This window comes from Aythya marila (genome assembly GCF_965140915.1).
Source record: "Aythya marila genome assembly, chromosome: 7".
In the NCBI taxonomy this organism is placed as follows: domain Eukaryota; kingdom Metazoa; phylum Chordata; class Aves; order Anseriformes; family Anatidae; genus Aythya; species Aythya marila.
In genome coordinates, this window is record NC_139048.1 from 17,695,645 (window position 1) to 17,717,567 (window position 21,923).

At 40.7% G+C, this 21,923-nt stretch overlaps 2 protein-coding genes across 2 annotated transcripts; both read left to right on the forward strand.

Moving 5' to 3' along the window:
* The first annotated feature begins 722 nt into the window (after window positions 1-722).
* On the forward strand, window positions 723-13,875 carry LIPA (lipase A, lysosomal acid type). The gene is made up of 9 exons (XM_082765009.1): window positions 723-1,117; window positions 2,528-2,648; window positions 5,885-6,083; window positions 6,440-6,549; window positions 7,099-7,235; window positions 8,703-8,849; window positions 9,966-10,037; window positions 11,114-11,185; window positions 11,920-13,875. The coding sequence occupies exons 1-9, from the start codon at window positions 1,013-1,015 to the stop codon at window positions 12,151-12,153; spliced, it is 1,197 nt and encodes a 398-aa protein (XP_082621135.1). The 5' UTR covers window positions 723-1,012; the 3' UTR covers window positions 12,154-13,875.
* Window positions 13,876-18,649: 4,774 nt separating this feature from the next.
* CH25H (cholesterol 25-hydroxylase) lies at window positions 18,650-20,724 on the forward strand. Its single transcript, XM_082765270.1, has one exon. The coding sequence runs from the start codon at window positions 19,286-19,288 to the stop codon at window positions 20,108-20,110; it is 825 nt and encodes a 274-aa protein (XP_082621396.1). The 5' UTR covers window positions 18,650-19,285; the 3' UTR covers window positions 20,111-20,724.
* Window positions 20,725-21,923: the final 1,199 nt, after the last annotated feature.

The window sequence follows — 21,923 nt, forward strand, 5'->3', positions numbered from 1 at the left end:
GAGGATGATGTTAAGGAGAGTGACTTTTGAAAATGAAAACATCTATGAAAGTCTTAATGCTCTAAAAAAAAAAAAAAAAAAAAAAAAAAAAAAGTTTATTTTGCTGACATATTACTGCCCTACTACTGTGCATTTCAGGTTTTGGTATTATTCTGAGGATATTACTGTGTACCAAGTAATATGAATATTTATGTTTCAGGATTGAATTTGGCCCAAGGTTTTGCAAGCACGGCCACACATCGCCTGCCCACAGGCACTCTGCTCTGTGGAGCTATAGATTATCAAGTGCGGTGCCAACTGCCTCAGAGTGCAAGGACAGACGAGGTTCGCAGGGAGATGTGGTGACAGCACTGCTGGGACTGTGCACCTGCATGTAATTTAGGCCTGTTTGTATTAGATTTGATGTACTTAGTTTGTGGTCAACAATTGATTATTTGTGTGAGAACAGTGCTTGTTGACAACGCCTCGTAGTCCTTAGGAGTGACCCCCTTGCCCTTCATGGCGCTCAGCGCCCAAGCTCTGAGGGGGCAATCGGTGCAGCAGGCGGAGCTGTGAGGACTAACATCTCAGCCAGATGACGAGCAGGTGCAGGAGAGGAGAAAGCAAGAACAAGGGGCCAAAACACTGAAAAACGGAGCTCGGGGGGGTGGGCTGGGCGGCCGGCCGCTACCGCCGCCGATAGGCCGCGCCGCATCGCCTGAGCGCCGCCGCCGCCGCCCAGCGCCCTCCTCCCGCCGCGCTGCGGGGAGTCGGGGGGCCGCGGCCGGGCGGAGAGGGGCAGCGGCGGGGCCGCGGGGCGCGGCGGGGGCAGCGCCTTGCCCGCCGGGCTCGGCCGCGCTCCCTCAGCCCCTCGGGGCCGGACGACGCCCGTCAGGAGGGCGGCCGCCCCCGCCCCGTCACGCGGTGCCGTGCCGGCCGCGGGGCTCGGCGGAGGCGGAACATAAGCCGGCGGCTGGAGAGCCGTGCTTCGCTCCGCTGCGCTCCCATCGGCTCCGAGCCGTGCCAGGCCAGGATGCGGGGCTTGGTGCTCGCCGCCCTCCTCCTGCACAGCGCCGGCGTTGCGGGCGCGTTCGCCGGCGGGCGGGGGAACGTGGACCCCGAGACCAACATGAACATCGTGAGTCCCCGGGGGCGCGGGGCGGCCGGCGGGGCCACAGCCGGGCCTGACAGGGTGTTCAGTGTCATCCGGATCGCGTTTGGGGGCTTTGACCTGGGCACTCAGTCTAAGGTTAATGGAATTCGAATGGAGTTTAGTTTTAAAATCGCTTTGGAATGTTAATGTCACTGTTAACTCCTGAAGATTTGGCTAAGAGACATAGCGTGGTTTGTGTAAGTGCCCCTCTCTTCCCTGCCCGGCAGCCTGCCAGTAGACTTCCAGTCGTGTCTTGCACTTCTGACATTCTCTCAAAGCATAATTGGAGTCAAAAACAAATAGCAAGTTCACTGGCCTAATGGAGTTGCAGATGGAAGAAGTGAAATTGACATAAAGCTTGAGACAGAAGAGATGGGGGATGCATCTGTTAATGAAACTACAGCGTTAAAAAAAGTGCGGTGGTTTTATTGTTTTCTTCTTTGGCTTGTCAGGAAGTTCAGTTAAAAGCTGTGCAATACACATAAGACTTTAGGAGAACAGTGAGTAAGAAATGGCACACGAAACTGCGGGTGGAGGCGGCAATATCAGCAGCTCATGCATGTGAGGACTGTGATCTTAGTGCTTTAAAGCAGCTCTGTTGGTGGGTTTGTTTCAGCACATTGCCTAAATGTAACACAGAGAACATGATAACACTAAATTAGCCATAAAGTTAGTGTATGAATCTGCAATGTCTTTGAGGAAGTCTTTCTCTTCAGAAGAGAGATGAACTCTGCATGGAATCATAGAACCACACAATACACCGAATTGGAAGGGACTCACAAGGATCACAGAGTCCAACTCATGGCATTCTCACAGGACCACCCAAAAATCAGGCCATGTGTTTGGGAGTGTTGTCCAAATGCTTCTTGAGTTCTGGCAGATTTGGTGCCGTGACCACTGCCGTGGGGAGCCTGTCCCAGTGCCCAAACAGGGTTATTCCCTCTTTCTCATCCCTCAGTGTTCCACTGTGATACCAAGTGTTGTGAGAACTTGGTTCTTATTGGAAGATACTAGTTTTCTTGAGAGCAAATTTTATTTTTTTGCCTACCATTTCTGTCTCAGTGTTTTGTCCTGTCACCATAATTGCCTTTTCAACTTCGCAATCTCCTTTATCACTGGAAGTGGTGCTCAGGGTAACTAACCTGACAGATATGGATGGGGACAGGTTAGGGAGTTTGCCTCGGTTAAAGTTTGTGCTCCGACTAGTTCCTATGTGGGGTAAGTTGCAGAAGAGAACCTGTCTGCATTGAATAGATTAATGGTTATGGCACATTCCTACCACATCCTTTGATTTCACTTTGCCGTCTCTGGAAGGAACACAGAGTACTTTGAACATGTTAATGAGTGAAGGAGGCTGAGAGTCTGACTTCAAGGTGGTTTCTTTTCTTTCTTCAGAGTCAAATTATCGTCTTCAGGGGATATCCTAGTGAGGAGTATGAAGTGACGACAGAAGATGGCTATATCCTTTCCATTAACAGAATTCCTTATGGAAGAAAAGGTCATGGGTTGAGCAAAGGTAGGGTTGATTTCTGCTTGGAAAAATGGAAAGTCATGAAAAAGCTTTCCTTCATTTACAGAATTTCTGTTCCTGTAATGGTCCAGAAAAATTAAAGACTATAACTTGTGTGGTTAGATGACTGCTGAATGTTACGACCAGAATAATTCGGGCACATGTAGAGTGACTTGAGTACAAGAAGGGAGAAGAAGTTAGAAAGCTATATTTTCCTGGTGCTCACATTTTGTGTCAGTAATACACACCCTTAGTGTTTGATTTTATTTGCGGGGCTCAGAGGCCTGAAATTTCTAGTAAGTGGAGAATAAGGGTTAAGATTTTATTTTTTTTAAGTAACAAAGTATGTTGAAAAGAGATTGTACCATTGTTGCACTGTTTCAAAACATATTAAAAATACCTTTTCATTAAAAAATATTTTTGTTTAAAATGCCTGAGAGTTTTCAGAAATAAGGGCAGTTAGTATGCCTCTTTTTATGATATATAAGTGAACTGTAAGAGTTCTCACTGGAGTGTTCACAAAACTTAATTACTGCCTGATTTCTGGAAAAAACTATTTCGTTAATTATAACCTTTGAAGTTGCCTTTGCAGAAAGTTACAAGCTAGAGCAATTCTGTCTACTGTTGTGGTGTCATTTTGTACACAGTACACGGCTGGTTAAATAGATAAAATACTATTATAAGAGAAAATCCCCTGAGAGCATCTTGAAGACAATACTTTTAAAAATATATTGCAAACAGGTGGTAGAGGGGAAGTGTAAAGGGAATGTAAGCTGAGACTTACAGGCATGATACAGGTGAAGGTTTTTGCAAAGACAGAAGGATGGAATGCTTTAAAAATGAGAGAAATGTATTTGGAAGAAGAGAGATGGATGACCTTTGACTTGCTGTCGTCTTGCATTGCATACAGAAATAACAGTACATCTGAACAGCAGTCATGGAATTTGGTATCATGTCACCACCCATTGTAAAAGATCTTACCAACAATTGCATGCACGTAACACCAGCCAGTTTGTATAGGAGTTGTACATGTCCTAAAGACTAACTGAGAACTTTTGAGAGGTAAAAACATGGCGCTCGCAAGGAAAGGAGTGACTGCCCTAGGGTGCGAACAAGACCCGTGGAAAAATCCTCTCCTCTGCCAAAGGCTGAGCAGCAGTCTTCCTGACCTTAACCGTTGGTTTTGCACGAACTAGGATGTTTGCACTACACGTTGCCACTCACAAGGTTGGTGCGTAAAGATCGGTGCATGGATGAGGCCAGTCAAATCTGGCAGGTGTCTCTGTTGTTAAAAATTTTAGAGAAGCTACAGGAAAAAGACTGCCTTTGAGCATGCTGATTTTGTCAAATCCTTCATCTATGACATAAGCAAACAGAAGTTTCCTGACTCGTGGGAATTCTCCACATTCCCCTTGCCACACCCTCGACCCCAAGTTCATGTTTTGCAAAGTGCTTTAATTTTAAAAACAAGGATTACTGAGCACATTTGGGGAAGTATGATCTCCTAGAAGAATGAAGATTTCAAAGTTCATGTTGATCTTCAGTTTTTATAGACTTGGTATCTTTTCCCAGAAAGATACCAATGTTGTGTTACTGCTGACTTAGCGTATGTATGCCGTAATTCTTTTGCAATACCTGCTTAATGTGAATAGGATCCCTTGTAGTTACGTATCACATGATGTTTTGGAACAAGACCTACAGTTCCTCAGCTCAAAAAAAAATGGAAAAATGACTGTAGATCCTAAAAGCAAAAAATCTGACTTTTCCATTTTTAGTAGGAATTAGTTTTAACTGTCTTAATGAAAGATGTTGTTGATGAAACACTAAAAGAGAACATGATGGTAAGAATGAAAGGGATTAAATTTGGAAATATATTTTCCATTTACTTCTGGGGTTGTGTGTGACGAGAACAAAATAATACATACACGAAATGGTAGTTTAAGTCCTTACCCTCTTTATTCATTCTATTTTATTTTTTGGATTAGAGGTGATACAAAATTGTTATTGTCCAAGTCATTTTGTCTTGTGATGGTACAAGTCATGTGCTTGGTGAAGTGAAAGAGGAATTGGCAGAAATTCAGCAATTGGTGGCAAGTAGGAGAACAGTTAAAACATTAAAGGATTTAAACAGTTTCTCCTTCCTGTGTTATGAAACATGCAAGTAGTGGTTTGAGAAGAGCCTCTTCTTCAAAAAATAAGAAGTTGGTTGGCCTGAGTTCAGTAAAAAGGAAGAAAGTATAAAGCAAAAGTGACCATTACAGAAAACAAGTTTAATGTTAGGCTTGAAAATCACGCACTCTGTTCCTAAAGCGATGTACTATTACCACAATGCAGTAAACAGTGGTGTGGAACTATACTGTCTCTTGTGCTAGTCTGACACTGCCAGAAACTTGCTGTGATTCCATGGACAGTGCACCACAACTTAATTTTTTTATTTTATTTTATTTTTTTTTAACAAAATGGGAAAAGCAGGCACCAAAAAGCTTCATTGTCACAGCTATAAAGGCTGCCAGCAGGGAGGAACATTGTTAATTTGGATTTATGGAACTCACAACAAACTCTTATGGCCATAACAGAATGTAGGGTCTAGTTGTGACTTGGATGTTTTTGCTGAAAGATCTAAGTCCACTTTACTAAACTGACTCACTGTTTTCTCCGTTGAAATTGTAGTCGAATGATCCATCACTGCAGGAGGTAAATTCCTGAGTCATTTCTGTCATTGAGCTGAAATTACCACGTATCAGATTTTAGTTATTAATGTGGGAGAAATGTCACCTTTGATACTGTGTGATCTTGAGCTAGGTCTTTAGAATTTCTGACCTTCATTTTCCTCCTGAAGGATAATATGTCATTTTATTTTCCTTCAGCAGGAACCTTCCATTTTTTAATCTGTATTCCAGGTAAAGGTTTCACTTCTCTTTTGCAGTAGGAGAGTCAGGAGAGAACCTTCCTAAATTTCATGTGGGTCTTCACTGCGGTTCTTTTAACTGCTTAAGTTAAGGGCAAAAAGGCCTTTGGAACCTGGGTGTCCTTGTTGTCTATCCACACTGCTCTTCAGGTTCTGCCAGAGCTTTGCTAACAGAATGGTGTTGGATAGAGATAATGTTGGTACTGCTAACCTTAGTAGATTAAATCAAGTAGATTAGATATGTCTGCTTCAGATTTGAATAACTCACCTGAATTTCTCTGAGGCGTTCAATTCCAGATGAACAGGAAGCTATAATAAATGCATTGTTTTTCAGGTCCAAGGCCTGCTGTGTTTCTGCAGCATGGTTTACTTGCTGATGGCAGCAACTGGATCACAAACTTGGATTACAATAGCCTTGGCTTTATGCTGGCAGACGCTGGCTATGATGTATGGCTGGGAAACAGCAGAGGGAACACCTGGTCCAGGAAGCATATACACTTCACAGTGAAGCAGGACGAATTCTGGGTTTTCAGGTATCCTCATTTTTGTAGAGAAACTTCACGTGCTGTTTGTGAGCAGGCTTCTCTTCCTGTCTTTGCCCATCATTTGAGCTCAGTCACGATGTGAATGTATGTGATATGGTTACGTGTGCTGTCTCATATGTAGGGGTAGCAAAAGGGAGTTCTGTATCAGTATGGTGTCCTGGGACAGCTTTCATAGATGGTCAGTAGAACAGTAATTGCTTTCAGCAGTCCTTGGTGTGTTGACTTAATCACCAGGTGTACTGCTTCATCCAAAGGCAGCTGTGCTTTATGTCCAGACAACTGATCTTCAGTGCAGTAAAGTTCCATGCAGCCATAACACACTGATATTTTTCTTTGCTTTGTAGCTTTGATGAAATGGCTAAATATGACATTCCAGCCTCAGTGGACTTCATTTTGAAGAAAACTGGCCAGGAACAAGTATTTTATGTTGGCCATTCCCAGGGCACCACCATGGGTATGTGAAGAGATGCATTCATTAGAACATGCTGTAGTTGAAATGGTATCAAGTTCTACATGTGTGGGTTAATGAGGAAAAGAATAGAACTTCAGAAATACTCATCAACATTAAAAATAAAAGAATTAATTAATTCTGTGCTTGCATAAAGTGGGAAGCTGTTGAAATGAAAAATTGAAGTCACAGGTAGCTGTCAGTATAGTTTCTGTTAAATACTTTGAGCTACACAATAATCTAGAATCATTATGTATGTGTAGAATAGAAGTTGTCATTTACTGTATGTAAGGTCTGCATCAGGTGCTTTTAGACCTGCATGCGGGAAGTGTTGGGTTAGTTAGCATGGACTTGTTTTTCAGAAGAGAAGAAATCCTCCTAATATGTCTAGTTTAATTTGTGTTCTGTAGTAACTAGATTAATTTGAAATACCTAAACAGTCAATATATTAATCTAAAAATCGTTTTGTACACTACATCTTAAATTTTGTAGAATCACCAAATAGAATTCTTATCTATCTTGTGTTATTGCTAATTATTCTCGTATTATTTACAGCTTTCATTGCTTTTTCAACTTTGCCACAGCTGGCTAAGAAAATCAAAATGTTCTTTGCCTTGGCACCAGTAGCTACAGTCAAGTTTGCTACTAGCCCTCTGACAAAACTGGGAGTGTTTCCTGAGCTGCTTCTCAAGGTTTGTGTTTGAATGTATAAATTTTAAGGTGAATGAAGGGCGTCCCTCTCTGGTTGAAAACAGCATAGCAAATAATGGTAATAGTTGTGGATTAAAGATTAGCATATCCCACAAGAATGCTGGGCCAGTTTTTCCAGCATAATGCTATAATGCTATGGAAGTCAGCAGTGGTTTCTCTGGTTTTACTACTGTCTAATGAGACAATTTGCATCAGTGCGAAGTAGTACTTAACAAGCACAACTTAATAGGTGGAATAAAGTTATGTTTTTCCAGTTACAAATTTCTAGAATTCAGGCTACAGAAAGCACACAATTATTTAAATAGGTTGGTCTGTTTTAGAAGAGTCATGCGTTAGCTTTATATAGAATTCTTTTTTGAATTGTCATGAACTTTAACAGATTTATTTCTCAATTAACCATTTAATATTGGAAGAGGATCCACCAGAGCGTGATTAAGTGCAGCAGCTTTATTTAGACGCTATGAATCATTCTCTGAATGAGTTTACCTTTCACCATTATTAACAGCAACTGGGACGTGGGCAGATTGGCAGGCTGCAGTTAAGTGCCTGGAGTCAGACATTGTGAACGTTCTGCTGTGTGTGTTACTTTTAACACTAGCATTTCTTTACACCACCCACAGAGCTTTCCACACAGACCTGTTTGTCCTGTGAGAAAAACCTTTCCCTGATGTGCCTTGTACAGATGTAAAGCATGTCCTTGTGCGTTATTTGTTCCCCTCTCCAAAGGGAGTTAAGAGAAAAGTGGTGCTAACAGTTGTGATCTCCTGTTGCTTGTGTACTGAGCTTTGTCTGATGAGGATGGTAGCTGATCAGTGCCTTGTGCAGATGGTCATGTTGTGCTGGAGAACTTGATTCTCATGATGACTTGCAAAAAAAACTGCAGTGTACAAGTGCATGACAGCTTGGGGGTCAGTCATATCCTTGAAGAGCTGTCACTTTCTACGGAAGTGCTCAGTCGGCTGTTTTCAAATCCTTGGCTGTTTTTAAAAATACCCACCAAAAGGAAGTGGCCGCCACAGCTCATGCATCTGGTTTTTCTTTCATGGTTTGAAGAGAGGAAGTTGCAATACAGAGCCATTTAACAGCAGATGCAGCTTAGAATATTTTAGCCTTAAACAATTCTGATGACAAGAAGCTCTACAGTACTCCTATAAAATACTGAATTTAAAACAGATTAGGTTTGAAATTCTTGAGTGATTGCCCCAGTTCCCACATACATTTTGTGGGTGGTGATTGACTGCGTCATTTGTAGCAGAAGTACTAACCCTGACCTTCCCATTGGACTGTAAACAAAGGTTGATAAGGAAATACGTCATATGAAAATGACTTAACTTACCTATCACCAGTGCAAATGGAAGTAACTGCCTTAAGAATGCTTTAGTATGAAAAGTAAAACCAGGTGATTCTATACAATTACATGTTTGTCTTATGTGTTTGTTGTTTTTCAGGACATGTTTGGAAAGAAACAATTCCTTCCTCAGAATTTTTGGTTGAAGTGGCTTGCTACCCATGTTTGCACCCACAGAATACTTGATGACCTTTGTGGCAACATATTCTTTCTTCTGTGTGGCTTTAATGAGAGAAACTTGAATATGGTGTGTTTTGGTCACTTTGATAGTTAACTTACTGTGGATCCAGTATTGATTGTATGATTGTACTGATGTCTTTATGTGTAATTAGAAAAAAAAAAAAAAAAGCCTTCTTCACTGTACCGAGTTAGGTTGAATATCTTTATTTGATGTAGATGTAGTTGCCCAGTTGGAATGGATAAAATTAGCCTTTGAAAAAGGTACTAGAAAACAAAAATTAATTTAGATCTGTTGGAGCAGTGTTTTCTGCTACTGTCTGCAGAACTGTTGAAGTTTTTTGGTCTCTTGGTGGGCATATAAAATTACTTTCTCTGGGAGCAGTTTCTGTCCCTGCTGATACCTTTATCTGTGGTCCTAGTTTGAGAGGACTCGTCCATAGGATTTGTTCTGTTGTCTAAAAGCTAGTTAACAGCAATTGGCATGAGACTGCTTTTTTTTTTATGATGATGCTTAGTGTTTCTACATCCCTGAAATCATTAGAAGCTGGTATCAGCTTACCCACAGGTGGAAGAAGGCTGAGGATTTTTTTAATTGTAGCAAGATAGAATTAGCATTTTTTTTCACTATTCACTGTGTGCAGGGGAAAAAAAGTATATATTTTACATCAACGTGATAGTACTTCTTTAAAATATATCTTTTCTTGCCCAGCACATAGTTTCCATGGTTTTGTGTATTTTTTTTTCCTGTCAGGATTTAAGTTTCCCCTAGGTATCATGTACTTCTAAAGTCAGGGTGTATGAAGTTTTGAATCACTGTGAACTGACAACTTCTAGTTTAGATGTAGAGTAGGGTCTAGGTTTCTGTGGAGGTCCATCTAACTATTATTTACCATGTTTCCAATTCTTAAAATATTAGCACTTTAAAAAAAATGGTCCTTAAGTATTTTTATATATTTATAATGTCATTGTTAGGTTTAAAATTCATCTTTAAATTTCTGCATTTAATTGTAAACAGTCCCCAAAACATTAGAACCTTTTACCTCATCTGTATTGTGGCACCAGTTAACTTCTTGTTCAGAACAGTTTTAAGAGGAATGGAAAATTTTCTTAGTTGTTCAAGAAGCAAAATTGGGTAGAACTGTTGCACTGTGAGGAGTAGACAATGTTAATTATCTTGTTGCAGAGCCGTGTGGATGTGTATTCAACACATTGCCCTGCGGGAACATCTGTACAGAACATGATCCACTGGACCCAGGTAAGCTTCAGGATCTCAGATGTCCATGACTCTATCTTGTAAATATCAGAGATGTCAGTATTCTACAAACATGGAATAAAATGTCAAGATACGTATCTAGTGTAGCCCAAATGAAATTCTGGAACTGCTAATTGTCAGAATGGCAGCTGTTCACTGCAGCTGCTTTGATGATACTGACCTTATGGTGGCTCACCTCTTTCCTACTGCTGTGAATAAATGTTAACATTAAGTACTTCAGGAAAAAAAAATTTAAAAAGGAATAATTTAACTCAGATGCTGTAACAAGTATTTGTTCCTCTTTCAGCAGACCTCATTTTCATTGTAAGTTGTATTTTTAGCCAGAGATAAGTAGCAGGCTTTCTATTTTCTGTTTGGCTTCATTTTGTATTTGATTAGTATATTGTGAACTTAACCTCAACGCACAATTTTATGCCTGTGATGATACCATGTCCGAGGCTTGCTCAGAAGGCACATCTATATGCTGGCAAATAAGGGGAGACATTTGCCATGAAAAGCAGTCATCAATGCTCCTTGTGATCTTATAGTGGAACTTGTTCGTCCATTTGGAAACAATCTGTTGTGCCGTACACAGCTGTTTAAGTGTTGGCTGAGAGGAAATCTGTGTGGATCTATTTTTTCCCATTTTTCCAAAACCCTACTATATAGACTGCTGTTTCAGGGAAAAAAAGTATGTGGTGAATTATACAGAGTGGTATTTATAAGAAAACTCCATTGCTGTGTTCTTACATATTTAGACAGCTATGTAAATATTGCAGAAGTAAACATGAAGCTGACGCATTCTGGATTTGAATTCTGGAAATTGTTTTCCTTAGTGTTTCCTACTGCTGTTTCGAAAGAGTGTGGAATCTTAAGGGATGTGACATGGTACTGAATGTTAGTGTTTCCCAATCCTGTGATGCTGGTAAAGCAGTGATACTTCTTATGCTAATACTTGGCATTTCAGTGGTTCTTGTGTCAATTGCCTTTGCCAGTTCTCCAGCTGACATAGGCCTTTTTGTTCCTTTGACAAAAGTGTTCTTTTTTTTCTTTGTGTGTGAATATTTGTTGATTTCTAGGCTGTGAAAACCGGGGAACTCAAAGCTTATGACTGGGGAAGCAAGGCTGCAAATATGGCTCACTACAACCAGGTAAACATCTTTTATGGATCTGTTAAAATTTTTGAGTGACACACAAGAAAAAAGTCTTCAGGCACTTCTCTTGAGTGTATTTTTACTATGTGCATAAAGGATCATGAAGCTCTGAGGTAGTCCTAAATATGGAGTCCGTGCTCAGATACGAAGTTGTGGTGGCACAGTGTTTCTTGAGGGTGATCCTTTTGCTAAGATTTAGTTCAGGTCCTGCCTGCCTGGGTCATGAGGTCCCTATGCACTTCTCACAAGAAGGAACATACTGTCAATTCATGTGTACTGCTTATCTTCATCTTGCTTAATCTCCACCTGTGTTTGTTTCTAAATTGCTGAGTGCAGTACTAAAAATATTTTGCCCCTTGTCACTTTAGCGATGGGGAAATATTGCTGTATCATCCTTTCAGAGGAGGGATCGCTCTTAGCGTTTGATTAGGGGTTAGAAATACCTAAATGCAGTGCATTCTCTGAGACCTCCCACTACACAGTAGTCCTTCCTGCTATCTTGTAAACTCACCATCTTTACTGCTGTGTGTGCTACGGTATTGCAGAACTCTTTGGAATTACATTTTTTCTTGAAAGTCAGGACTCTGTCTACATCTCTGGTTGTCAAAGAGCAAAAGAGAAAATGGGAATCTAACACATTCTTCCTGCATTTGCTAGTATATTGCACTGCAGTTGAGTGCCATGCTGGAGACTTGTTCTAATGCTTTTGTTTTCACTTTTTCACTCCTCAGTCTACTCCCCCTTTCTACAAAGTAAAGGAGATGACTGTACCAACTGCTGTGTGGACTGGTGGACAGGACTGGCTGGCAGACCCAAAGGATGTTGCCATGCTGCTCACTCAGATCACAAACTTGGTTTACCACAAAAACATTCCAGAATGGGAACACTTGGATTTCATCTGGGGCCTTGATGCACCTTACCGCATGTATAATGAAATAATTAACATGATGAGGAAATATGTCTAAACCTGCATGGTATTTCAGAGTATTAGTTCATCAGAAGTTATTTTTTTCTGAAGCATATGCTTTTCTGGCAGTAATGCTACATTGCTTATTTATGATGCATTTTTGAAATGCCAGCATTGACTACTGAATTGGATTCGTACGTGACTTGTTTTTCTCAGTATTATTTCTCTCTCCTGCACAAATCCTCAGTATAGCCTGCTGATTTTGCACACAGCGGCTTGGTACCCCAGAAAAAACAGCAGTGTGACTCTGCACAAAAGCAGTATTTCATGTGCATATAGATTTAGTGACATGTCTGAAAGACAAGTTAGTCCACTGAGCACCTCAGGTGCTTGACAATAAAACTGGTTTGCTCTGCATAAAGCACTGCCATTTCTTAGTACATTGCCATTTCTGAGTCCTTTTCAGAAGTATGCCTTGTACTGACCCTATTTGGTGCTGGTACTTTAAAAAGCACTTAGTGACTTCCTGCTGCATTATTTTAGCCATCACTCACAGGCTAGCTATATCAGATTACTTTTTTTTTTTTCCAACATTGCGCAGAAGAACTGTCTTGAAGCCAGAGAAGATCATCACTGTCAGTTGAAATCTCCTGTTTTGGAACTGATTCATTACTGCGTTTTTCTTGATTTCGGCAGTATCCCTGAAGCCTTTCATGTTCCACATGACAACTGTGGATAAGGATCATTATTTGCCCTTGAAGATTTCTGGAACAAGAGAAGCAGTTAAAAAAATACCACTTATTGTTAGCTTTGTCAATAGGTTACGACTTTCAAGGAGAATAATGTAACATACTTGTGTTTTGTTTGCACTGACCGCTAGAAAACAAGCTCCCCCAGTATACTACTGACCAGGGAAGGGCCAATGCATTAGTTTTATAGCTTGCGTGACTTAATTTGCATGAACTCTTCCCGTTAATCTTCTGCTGCTTTGCAGATCTGTTAACTTTTTAGCTGCTTATATGGTGCTTGCCACCATTGTGTTCACCGTACAATAACCTGGAGAAGCCTGGCAGTATTTATGGTGATTTCCATTTGTCTCAGCTTCTACTTTAGAATGGGGCTAAGCCCCCATTTAATGGGGGAAGAGGATTCACATCTGCTTTAGGGGCCTGACTTTGGAGCTATATCTTTCTCTAATATAGGTGCCTTGCTCACTCCATTGACTGCACAGGGGACTTTGGCTCCTCTGAAGTGCATGTAAGTTCAATGCCTAATGTAGGTGTATGAACAATCTCCAGAGTCAATTGCCTCAGTCCAGATGAAAATTTCTGTGCCAGAGTTGGAGTTCAATCCAGATCTGTCAGTAATACTAACGGGAACAAAAGACTTTTCTATATGTAATAGAAAATAGCACAGTTTAAACTGTGGCAGCCTTTGTTTTGTAAGAAAAAAAAAAAAAGCATAAGCCATAAATTAGGAGTTGAAAAAGAAAAAAAAAAAACACACACACACAAAAAAAAAAAAAAACTAATTCAGACTCAGGGAGTCCTCAGGCTGTAAGGAAAAAGTGGTTCATGGTATTTCCGATGTGATGCCTAGCAGGACCTTTAAGTTTGCTTTATAGCAGTCATATTTGCTCCATATTGCTATACTGGAAGGAAGACTGTAAGAATCCAAAGTGGTTAACTTTGCAGTTGTGATGGTATGTGATAGAGCAAGAGCCATGTGCATTGTGTTTATTAAGCTTGAGGTATTTCAATAAATGAGAGACCTGTTTGGAGTGACGTGCTCTGTTTCACTTCTTGTTTCCTGAATACATGTGAGTCTTTGGGACAGAGTCCAAAGAGCCAAGTCTATTTTTCACAACTATTCATCCGTAGAACAAGTACAATAAAAAATGAAATAGGATTTTACTTGGTGATTTTACTACTTTCCTGAAAGAAGCTTTGCCTAAGCCTAAAAGGCCATTTGTATTGTTTCAAAAGATTTTTCTGAGACTTCTAGGTAAGGTATGAACTACAAGTAACTGCTCACAAGACTGAGGTATTTTCTAAGCCTCCAGGTGAAGGGTTCTGGTCAAACTACTGACATGGTGGAAAGCTGCTTGGATCACATTCTTAAGCCTTGGGTAGTTACTGTCTAGTAATCTCATAAATAGCATGTAACTGCATTGTACGGTAGGGAACTAATCTTTTCCTTTGTGCATTTGGTGTGAAGCCCCAGCTTTTGACCTTTTTCATCTTCAGTAATAAACACTCAGGCCATACCTTTCTGTCCATTCTGGATACAGTAGATGCGCAATTAAGATAGCAGGGTGTATTAAATCCTGTTACCAGCTTTGTCAGCTGCTGAATCCCCAGTGTGCCTGGAAATACTACCAGAATAGCAGAAGCTTTATGCAAAAGCCATTGTGGAGCTTCTCTGCTTTGCTGGAGCAGGCATGGACATGGGAATTAAGAGCTGCTGTGCTGTTCCTGGCCTGCTATGTACAAGCACTTAAGATGCAAAGTTGGAGAGGCATCAGTGGAAAGAAATGTGCAAAATAACACATTCTGAATGTGGAGTAGAACAGTGAGATGCTTGATCTAATAAGGAGCAGTGCTGTGATCAAGCTATGCTAGAAAGCTGGAGACAGTAGTCCCCATGCATCTGGTGAATTGTCAGACTCACAGACCTGTCTGCATTTGAAGCGAATGCCCAGTCCAGGGTGTTCACTCATGGATCTACAGCACAGACAGGGCACCTGTTTTTGCCTATGAGTTGTGAGTAGAACCTAAACAGGACTTTGAATATACAATCAGACTTCATCTCACCCAGTAAGGCCTGATGATAGTAGGGTGTACGTACAGTAGTGGTGCTTACTGTGTTCTAGCTCAATGGTGATGGTAATGGCCTTCTAACAGTACATAGTGATTTGGTATCAGGTGGTAACACTGGCAGAAGCTCACACATCAGCTCCATCAACATGGAAGTGAGGCAGCATAGCACGTGGTGGTAAAACAGCCCTACTCCAATGGGACCCCATAAGCAAAACAGTTTAATCAGCTTGGGAACACACTAGTTTTGTATAAATTACTCTTTATGGTAAAGGTGCCATACAAATATGGGAAACACAAATACTTTATTAGCAGAAAGTTGCAAATGGTTCTCATAAGATATGAAAGGAATCTTGATGGAGGAATAGATTTTGTGATCGCTAATAAAGCATGGCTGTCAGAAGATTGTACTGTAATTAAAGCATATATTTTGATGTCCTATAAAATACAAACCCATGTGGCAGTATTTAATGTCATGAGTGCTAATGGCCTCTCTTCTCTAGTAGCTTATTTTCAGATAATTTTGTATAAATACAACATGGCTGAGATTGCTTCCCTGTAGTCAGATTTCACTGATATCATCAATGGAATAAAAAATTAAGGTTGCATGAGCAGTAGTCAGGATGCCTAAGATGATTGCCTAAGTCTTATTTTCTGAGGATAGCAAGCTGAAAAATGCCTTTATTTCCTATTTCCAGGGAAATCAAAGTGGATGCAGGTAGTGCTAGAGGGTGTAATCAGTTTTTCACAACTGAATTACAAATTTTGAATGAAAGAATTTTAGGATCTTTTCCTAATGGTTATTATTTTGAAAATTCATCCTGGTAAAGCTTTAGAACTAACAATTTACTTTGCTGGCAGTTTTCTCTCCCTGAGCATTGTTAGGAATTTATTAAAAAATCCTTAATTAAGCTTTCCTTCAATACTGGCTGGAGAGATTTTTGGGGAAGCTTGGTTGGGACAGTGGAATGTTGGTATGAAAATATGTTGATTGGGAAAACATGTTAGCTCTGTTAAGTACTTTGTGTTTAGGCTGAAGCTCTTCGTCACAACAGAAAACAGAAGAGGAATGCGTGTGCGGGATGCGTCTCACAGGATCCAGCAGACGTCGTGGCCCTGGGTTCTTGCTGCTTTACCCGGGACGTGAGGGCGGAGGCTCGTGTCCCTTGGGATTCGACTCCAGAATCCGAGTCTCGGCGCTCCCCCTTTTCCTCCCGTGTCCCAGACCCACGCCCCCAGCCCTGAGAAGTTCCCGTGCCCCTCCGTGGGCTGCTGTCCTTGAGGTGCAGGGACTGTTTGCGGGGCCCGGCCCTGGAGAGGCCGCGGGCACCGGGGGGCGCTGTGGTAATGGCGGCTGCGGCCTGGCCGCCCCGCGGCGACTCGGCGGGGGGAGCCCCGGGCTTGGCGTGCCGTGGCGCCGCTTGCTCGCCAGCGGGAGGAGGACTGGTTGTGCTCAGCTCCCCAGCCCCCTTCCCCGTCACTGTCCTCCATAAATTATGGGCTCTGTTCCCGGCACCCGTCTTCTCTAGACAGGTCTCAGCACGCACCGGGAGCTGCCTTATCTCTGTCACATAGTGGGGGGGGGGGGGGGGGGGGAGAAGAGCAGGAGGGAGAAGGAAATTTCTCCCCTTCTGTTCAGAGATTAATTTCAGCCTACTGACCCTGGTTTTCCCTCGTCTCAACTTTTCTTTATTGTCCTAACCACTTGTTAGTGTTTTGCTGTTTACCTTGTGCAGCCTGGGGTAGGTGCTTGCGTCCTGTGCTCATGTGGAATCTATTTGAGACCCTTTGCGGGGCCTCATTCCAAACTATGTGCCCTTCAACCTAAGCTCCAGAGCAGCAGGCTTGATTTTTTTAAGAGACCCATTTAGAGTCCTGTAACACATGGGAGAGTTTGGCAGCATTGTTAGCTGAGTGAAAAAAGCTGGGGCTGTGTTGCTGAATTAAATACAGAAAGGATTTGCATGCACTTTGTCTCTTCTTCACCTTGTGCTGACAAGGAAACCTGAGTTGGAGGAGTGAAAACGTGTGAAATAAATGCTTTTTGGTGGCAAAGGCAAGGAGCTTGAAACCAGTTTCTGGAGAATAAGGATTTGCCATCTCTGATGCATGACGATCCACTTTCTGGAGCCTGAATCAATACCCAGCAGGGCAAAGCTTGTAATGGAGCTCATCCTCCTGCGCACCAGCAGATGGGGCGCAGCGCCGATGGCTTTGGCCGCCTGGGAGCTGCAGGCAGTCACCGAGGTAAGCTCTGCTTGCAGTCCTCGATTTGCTTGGACTTCACGCTGCAGGATAAACAGTAATGCTGCAAAATTCTGTAATTTTCCTTAAGGGATTTAAGAATATTTTTCTGTGACATAATCTGCAGGCAAAATGCTGATTTTCTACATTTTAGCTGATAGGCACTATTGTTTCTACAACTTCTTGAGAATTCAGCGTAGTTATTAGGGATTAGTTGGAACAATGTCTGTAGGGCAGATGAACAATTTATGTCAATCTCCCTTTTGGCAGATTTGAAATACGTTATAGGAAAAAATCAATCCTTGCATAATCCCAGTAAAACAGAAATCATGTATCACATCTGGAGGCTTAACATCTGATTGTAACTCTATAAATAAACAGAAATCATCTTCTAGAAGAAAATTTTCAGTCCCAGAGAGTGAATGAGTTACAAATGCATTTTTCACATTCTTATTGTGAAATGGAGGTCAGGTTAAAATATAGTCAGGACTGAAATTAATTTCTTGAATATAGGTCTTCATCCATTAGATTAGTATATGTCACAAGTTTTTAGTTTCACTACATTCAACAATCTGAATTCATTGAGTTCAACAGCACAGTCTCACACTGGCAGAACATCTGAACCTATTTCTAAAATGCCACAGATAGAGTCTTTGAAGGCCATACCAGAGCTGTCTCCAGCAAATAACTTATGATTGCCTGAATAATAGCACACATTATAATAATGTTACTGTTTCAGTAAACTTGAAGTCTAAAGAGGGAGCAAAATCTGTATTTACTTGAAGGACTTTCTCTTGAAGATGAAATATCAGAGACTGAAAACAAATTTAAGGATTAAGAGAAGTCTACACATAGATCAGAAAAGGTCACTGCTATCGCATCGTTACTAAGATGCAAGGAAATTCTGTCTCCTGTATCTCCATCGGGTTTCTTTTCTGAATAGCAAAGAACTAAAATCATCTGAACAAGCTAATAAAGTCATCCAGGAAGTTGAGCTCACTTCCAATATTAGAATAAATGCTGTACCTACAAAAGAGGTGAGTTCATAGGAAGCTGATGGCAAACTCTGTTTCCCTAAATATTCAAAGCTTTGTTCGTCATTTTCAAAAAGCACAAAGAGAAACAATGTCTTAGAATTAAATCAAGACCTCCATCTTTTACCCCTAAAATACTTTTAGCAAATTTAAAATGCTGGGATTCAAACCTGCTAGCTTTTATTCTGTCCAGTGATTGTCTACGGTCAAAGGAAGATCATTTAGAGGACACTGTTCTAACCAGTGGATCTTTGAATTGCATCATACTTGGGTGAAGGATGATATCCTTATCGTATTACTCAAAGAGTTCTTAAGTTGTGGAGCAAATAGTATAATAATGCAATTATAATTATCAGTAGGTGTCTGTTTGGAAGGAAAATGACATTGTAACTAGCATTCTTCCCAGAAAATGAGGGATATTCTGTTGGCTCAGTTTTGCATCTAGTCAAGTGGATTTTGTCATGTCAAGTGGTTAGTAGAGAACAGGACCTCAAACGTAGATGGAGATAAATCACAGCTACTACATTCAGGCTGGAAGCATGGTGTATGTTATACTAAGATTTCGACTTAGCCTATTTTAAACCAAAGAGCTTGTTAGAAAAACATGTGTTTGCACACATCCATTAGCCACAAAACATCCATGGGTCAGACCTGGAGCTTAGGTACATAATGCATCTTTGGTAGCAGAAAAAATCAATGGTAGGTTAAGTTTCCTCACATTTAAGGGCAAAAGGATAACAAAGGATAGTATAACTTAAATGAGTAAAATACCAGTTTTTTTAAGTGGATGTAGTAAGTGGAGTGGAAAGTATTCCTACCCTCTTTCTCTGAAATCCATTGTTGAAGAGTTCTGCATTTCTAATTTTTTCCTACCATGCAAGCCTTTTGTGAAGTTTCAGTGATTACCCTGGCTGGCTAATTCTGTTCTGAGACTGTAATGCATTACACCGCTTCTGTACAACAGGAAAGGGAACTTCCTCTTTAACGCTACGTATTACCAAGCTAAGTAAGGAGAATTTCTGACTGGGCGGAGTTTTCCTTTGAGCAGCCTAGATAAAGGCTTGCAGGACTTAGAGAGTCTCAGACAGCAATCAGCATGAACTGCAGCGTGCCGGACGGAGTGCTGCACTGCTACGCAATGGACAGACAGCAGGACAGGCTGTGCCTTCAGTTTCTTTGGGACTTTGTCACAGCAAAAAAGCCATTGATCAATTCACCGTTTTTTCCAGTGCTGTTTTCTTTTACAGCATACATGGCTTTCTGTCTTCCATATATTGCACTGGACTTTTTCAGCACTAGACTGCCAAACTTGAGAAAATACAAAATCCAGCCGCAGAACTATCCAACTCTTGGAATGATGGTGCCTTGCATTATTCAGAGTGCGTATCACCATGTGGTTTGGATTTTCCCCGTGACATTTCTTCACTGGTACTGGAAACCAGTGAATCTACCGGTGATAGCTCCAGAGCTGCCCGAGGTCCTGCTGCAAGTAGTAATTTGCCTGCTGCTGTTTGATTTTGAGTATTTCCTGTGGCATTTGCTTCATCACAGAGTGCCGTGGCTCTACAAGACCTTCCACAAGGTGCATCACAAGCACATATCAACATTTGCTCTTACTACACAGTATTCCAGTGTGTGGGAACTGCTGTCACTGGGATTCTTCGCTGCCATCAATCCATTGCTCCTTGGATGTCATCCTTTGACAGAAATGATTTTCTTCCTTGTAAATATCTGGCTGTCAGTGGAGGACCATTCAGGATATGACCTTCCATGGTCAACTCACCGACTTGTGCCATTTGGTTGGTATGGAGGAGCACCACATCATGATCTCCATCATCTGAAATTCAAGTCAAACTATGCTCCTTACTTCACCCACTGGGACAGACTCTTTGGGACATTCACAGAGTTACATTCTAGTTAAGAATATTCGCCTGTGGATGAACTCTTTTTTTTTTTTTTTTATGATAAACTAAACTGGGACATTAATTTTTCAATGACATACAGAAGATTGTATATTTGAAGCTACTTATAAAGTCCATAGCTATTTATAACAAATCCTTTTAATATATATGTATTTGTATGCATACATGGAACTTCCTATGTTATATGACTGTAAAGCCATAGTAAATATGTTACTTAAATTTGTTTGAGTCATAGGTGTAAGGGAAGCATTAAGAGATGTACGTTCTCTCTTCTTTCCTTCTTTTCAGCTTTCATAAAGCATGTATTGTATTATGTATGATGTTTTATACATACACCAGAAAAAATTATCTTACTGCTGTAAGATGTAAACAGAGAAGGTACACAGCATGGATTTTGTGGAGTTTAACCTGCCAGAGCATATTATTGTACACTGATATTGTAAAAAAAAAAAAAAAATGCTGCCAAACAAAGCTAGTTTTCTGACTGTGTGATAATTTTTATATTTATATTATAAATCCTGATGTGCTGTCTGTTTTGAACAGGAAATAAATATGCTCATTCTTTTAAAATTGTGTTTCATTTCATGTTATTCATTCCTCTGTTCATATTACGAACATGTATGATTTCTTTTGCAGAGGTGTAGTTTATTTCAGTTTCAGACATCAGGGTTTCTTATTAAAATGTTGTCATATTGTTTCAAAAGTGAGTCACTTTTTTTTTTTTTTTTTTTTTTTTTTTCCCCTCCAGAATCATGTTATTTTTAAATAGTTCTTGATTTGGTAGAAACTGAATAATGCAGTTTTAAAAGTCAGGGAGAAAATTAGTTATTTTTAAGAAGCTTGAATTATTTTCACTGAAGTTGCAGTGTGAGAGCAGAACATTACGCAGCCCTTAAATGAACAGGAGCAGGTTCTGTATTGGTCCTTTGCAACCGTCGTGTCATTTAATTGGTACTAGCATGCAAAAGCCTGGCAAGAAATATAAATAAAGCTTCTACAGAATAGAGGAATATTTCATACAGATTTCAGGGGAATGCAATCAAAACTGTGAGACTGTGGATACATGCTGTTAGAAGAGGAGTTCTGTATGAAACATTAACCATGAAGTCTCAGAGAAATCACAGCAAAAAAGAAAAAACACAATAAAAACATGTGAAGAGATAAGCAGGTCTTCTGCTCACTCTGCTCATCCAGCAGAAATTCACATGGATTTCTTGTGTTCACTACAGAACATTTTAATGCTGATAATGCTGATAGCCTTCTATCCTCTGTATTACTGATAAGCTACTCAGGAAAGTGGTTGGCAAAGGAAAAGAGCAAGTAACATAGGGAGTGTGTAATGAATGCTTACACATCATCACCCAGAAATGTAATAGTCATTCTGTTCAGTCTAGGGGGTTTTGTGACCTTACAGAGGCTGTTTGTCCAAGAGAAGACAGAGCCCTTAATATTTCCCATAATGTGAACTTATAACGGGAGCAGTACTTTTGGACATTCTGCCTCTTTTTGATAACATGAAATAATTTTGATGAACTTCTTCATAAATAGCATGAAGTGCTGCAGTCATTACATATGACTTACTGCCTTTGCTCTCTGGGTATCACAGAAGTGCAATGCTTCCTTTCAGCGGTAAGAGCATGACACAAAATTGCATCCTGAGAGCAAAAGCAGAGTCTACAGAACTGGAATTTTTGCCATGCATTTATTCAGCTGAAAGAACAAATTCTCAATTTTTCTGATTATTATAATCTTAAGTATTTTGGGGTGTGCTACAAAGAAAAGTAAGTATTCTTTTCTTTTGCCAAACGCAGG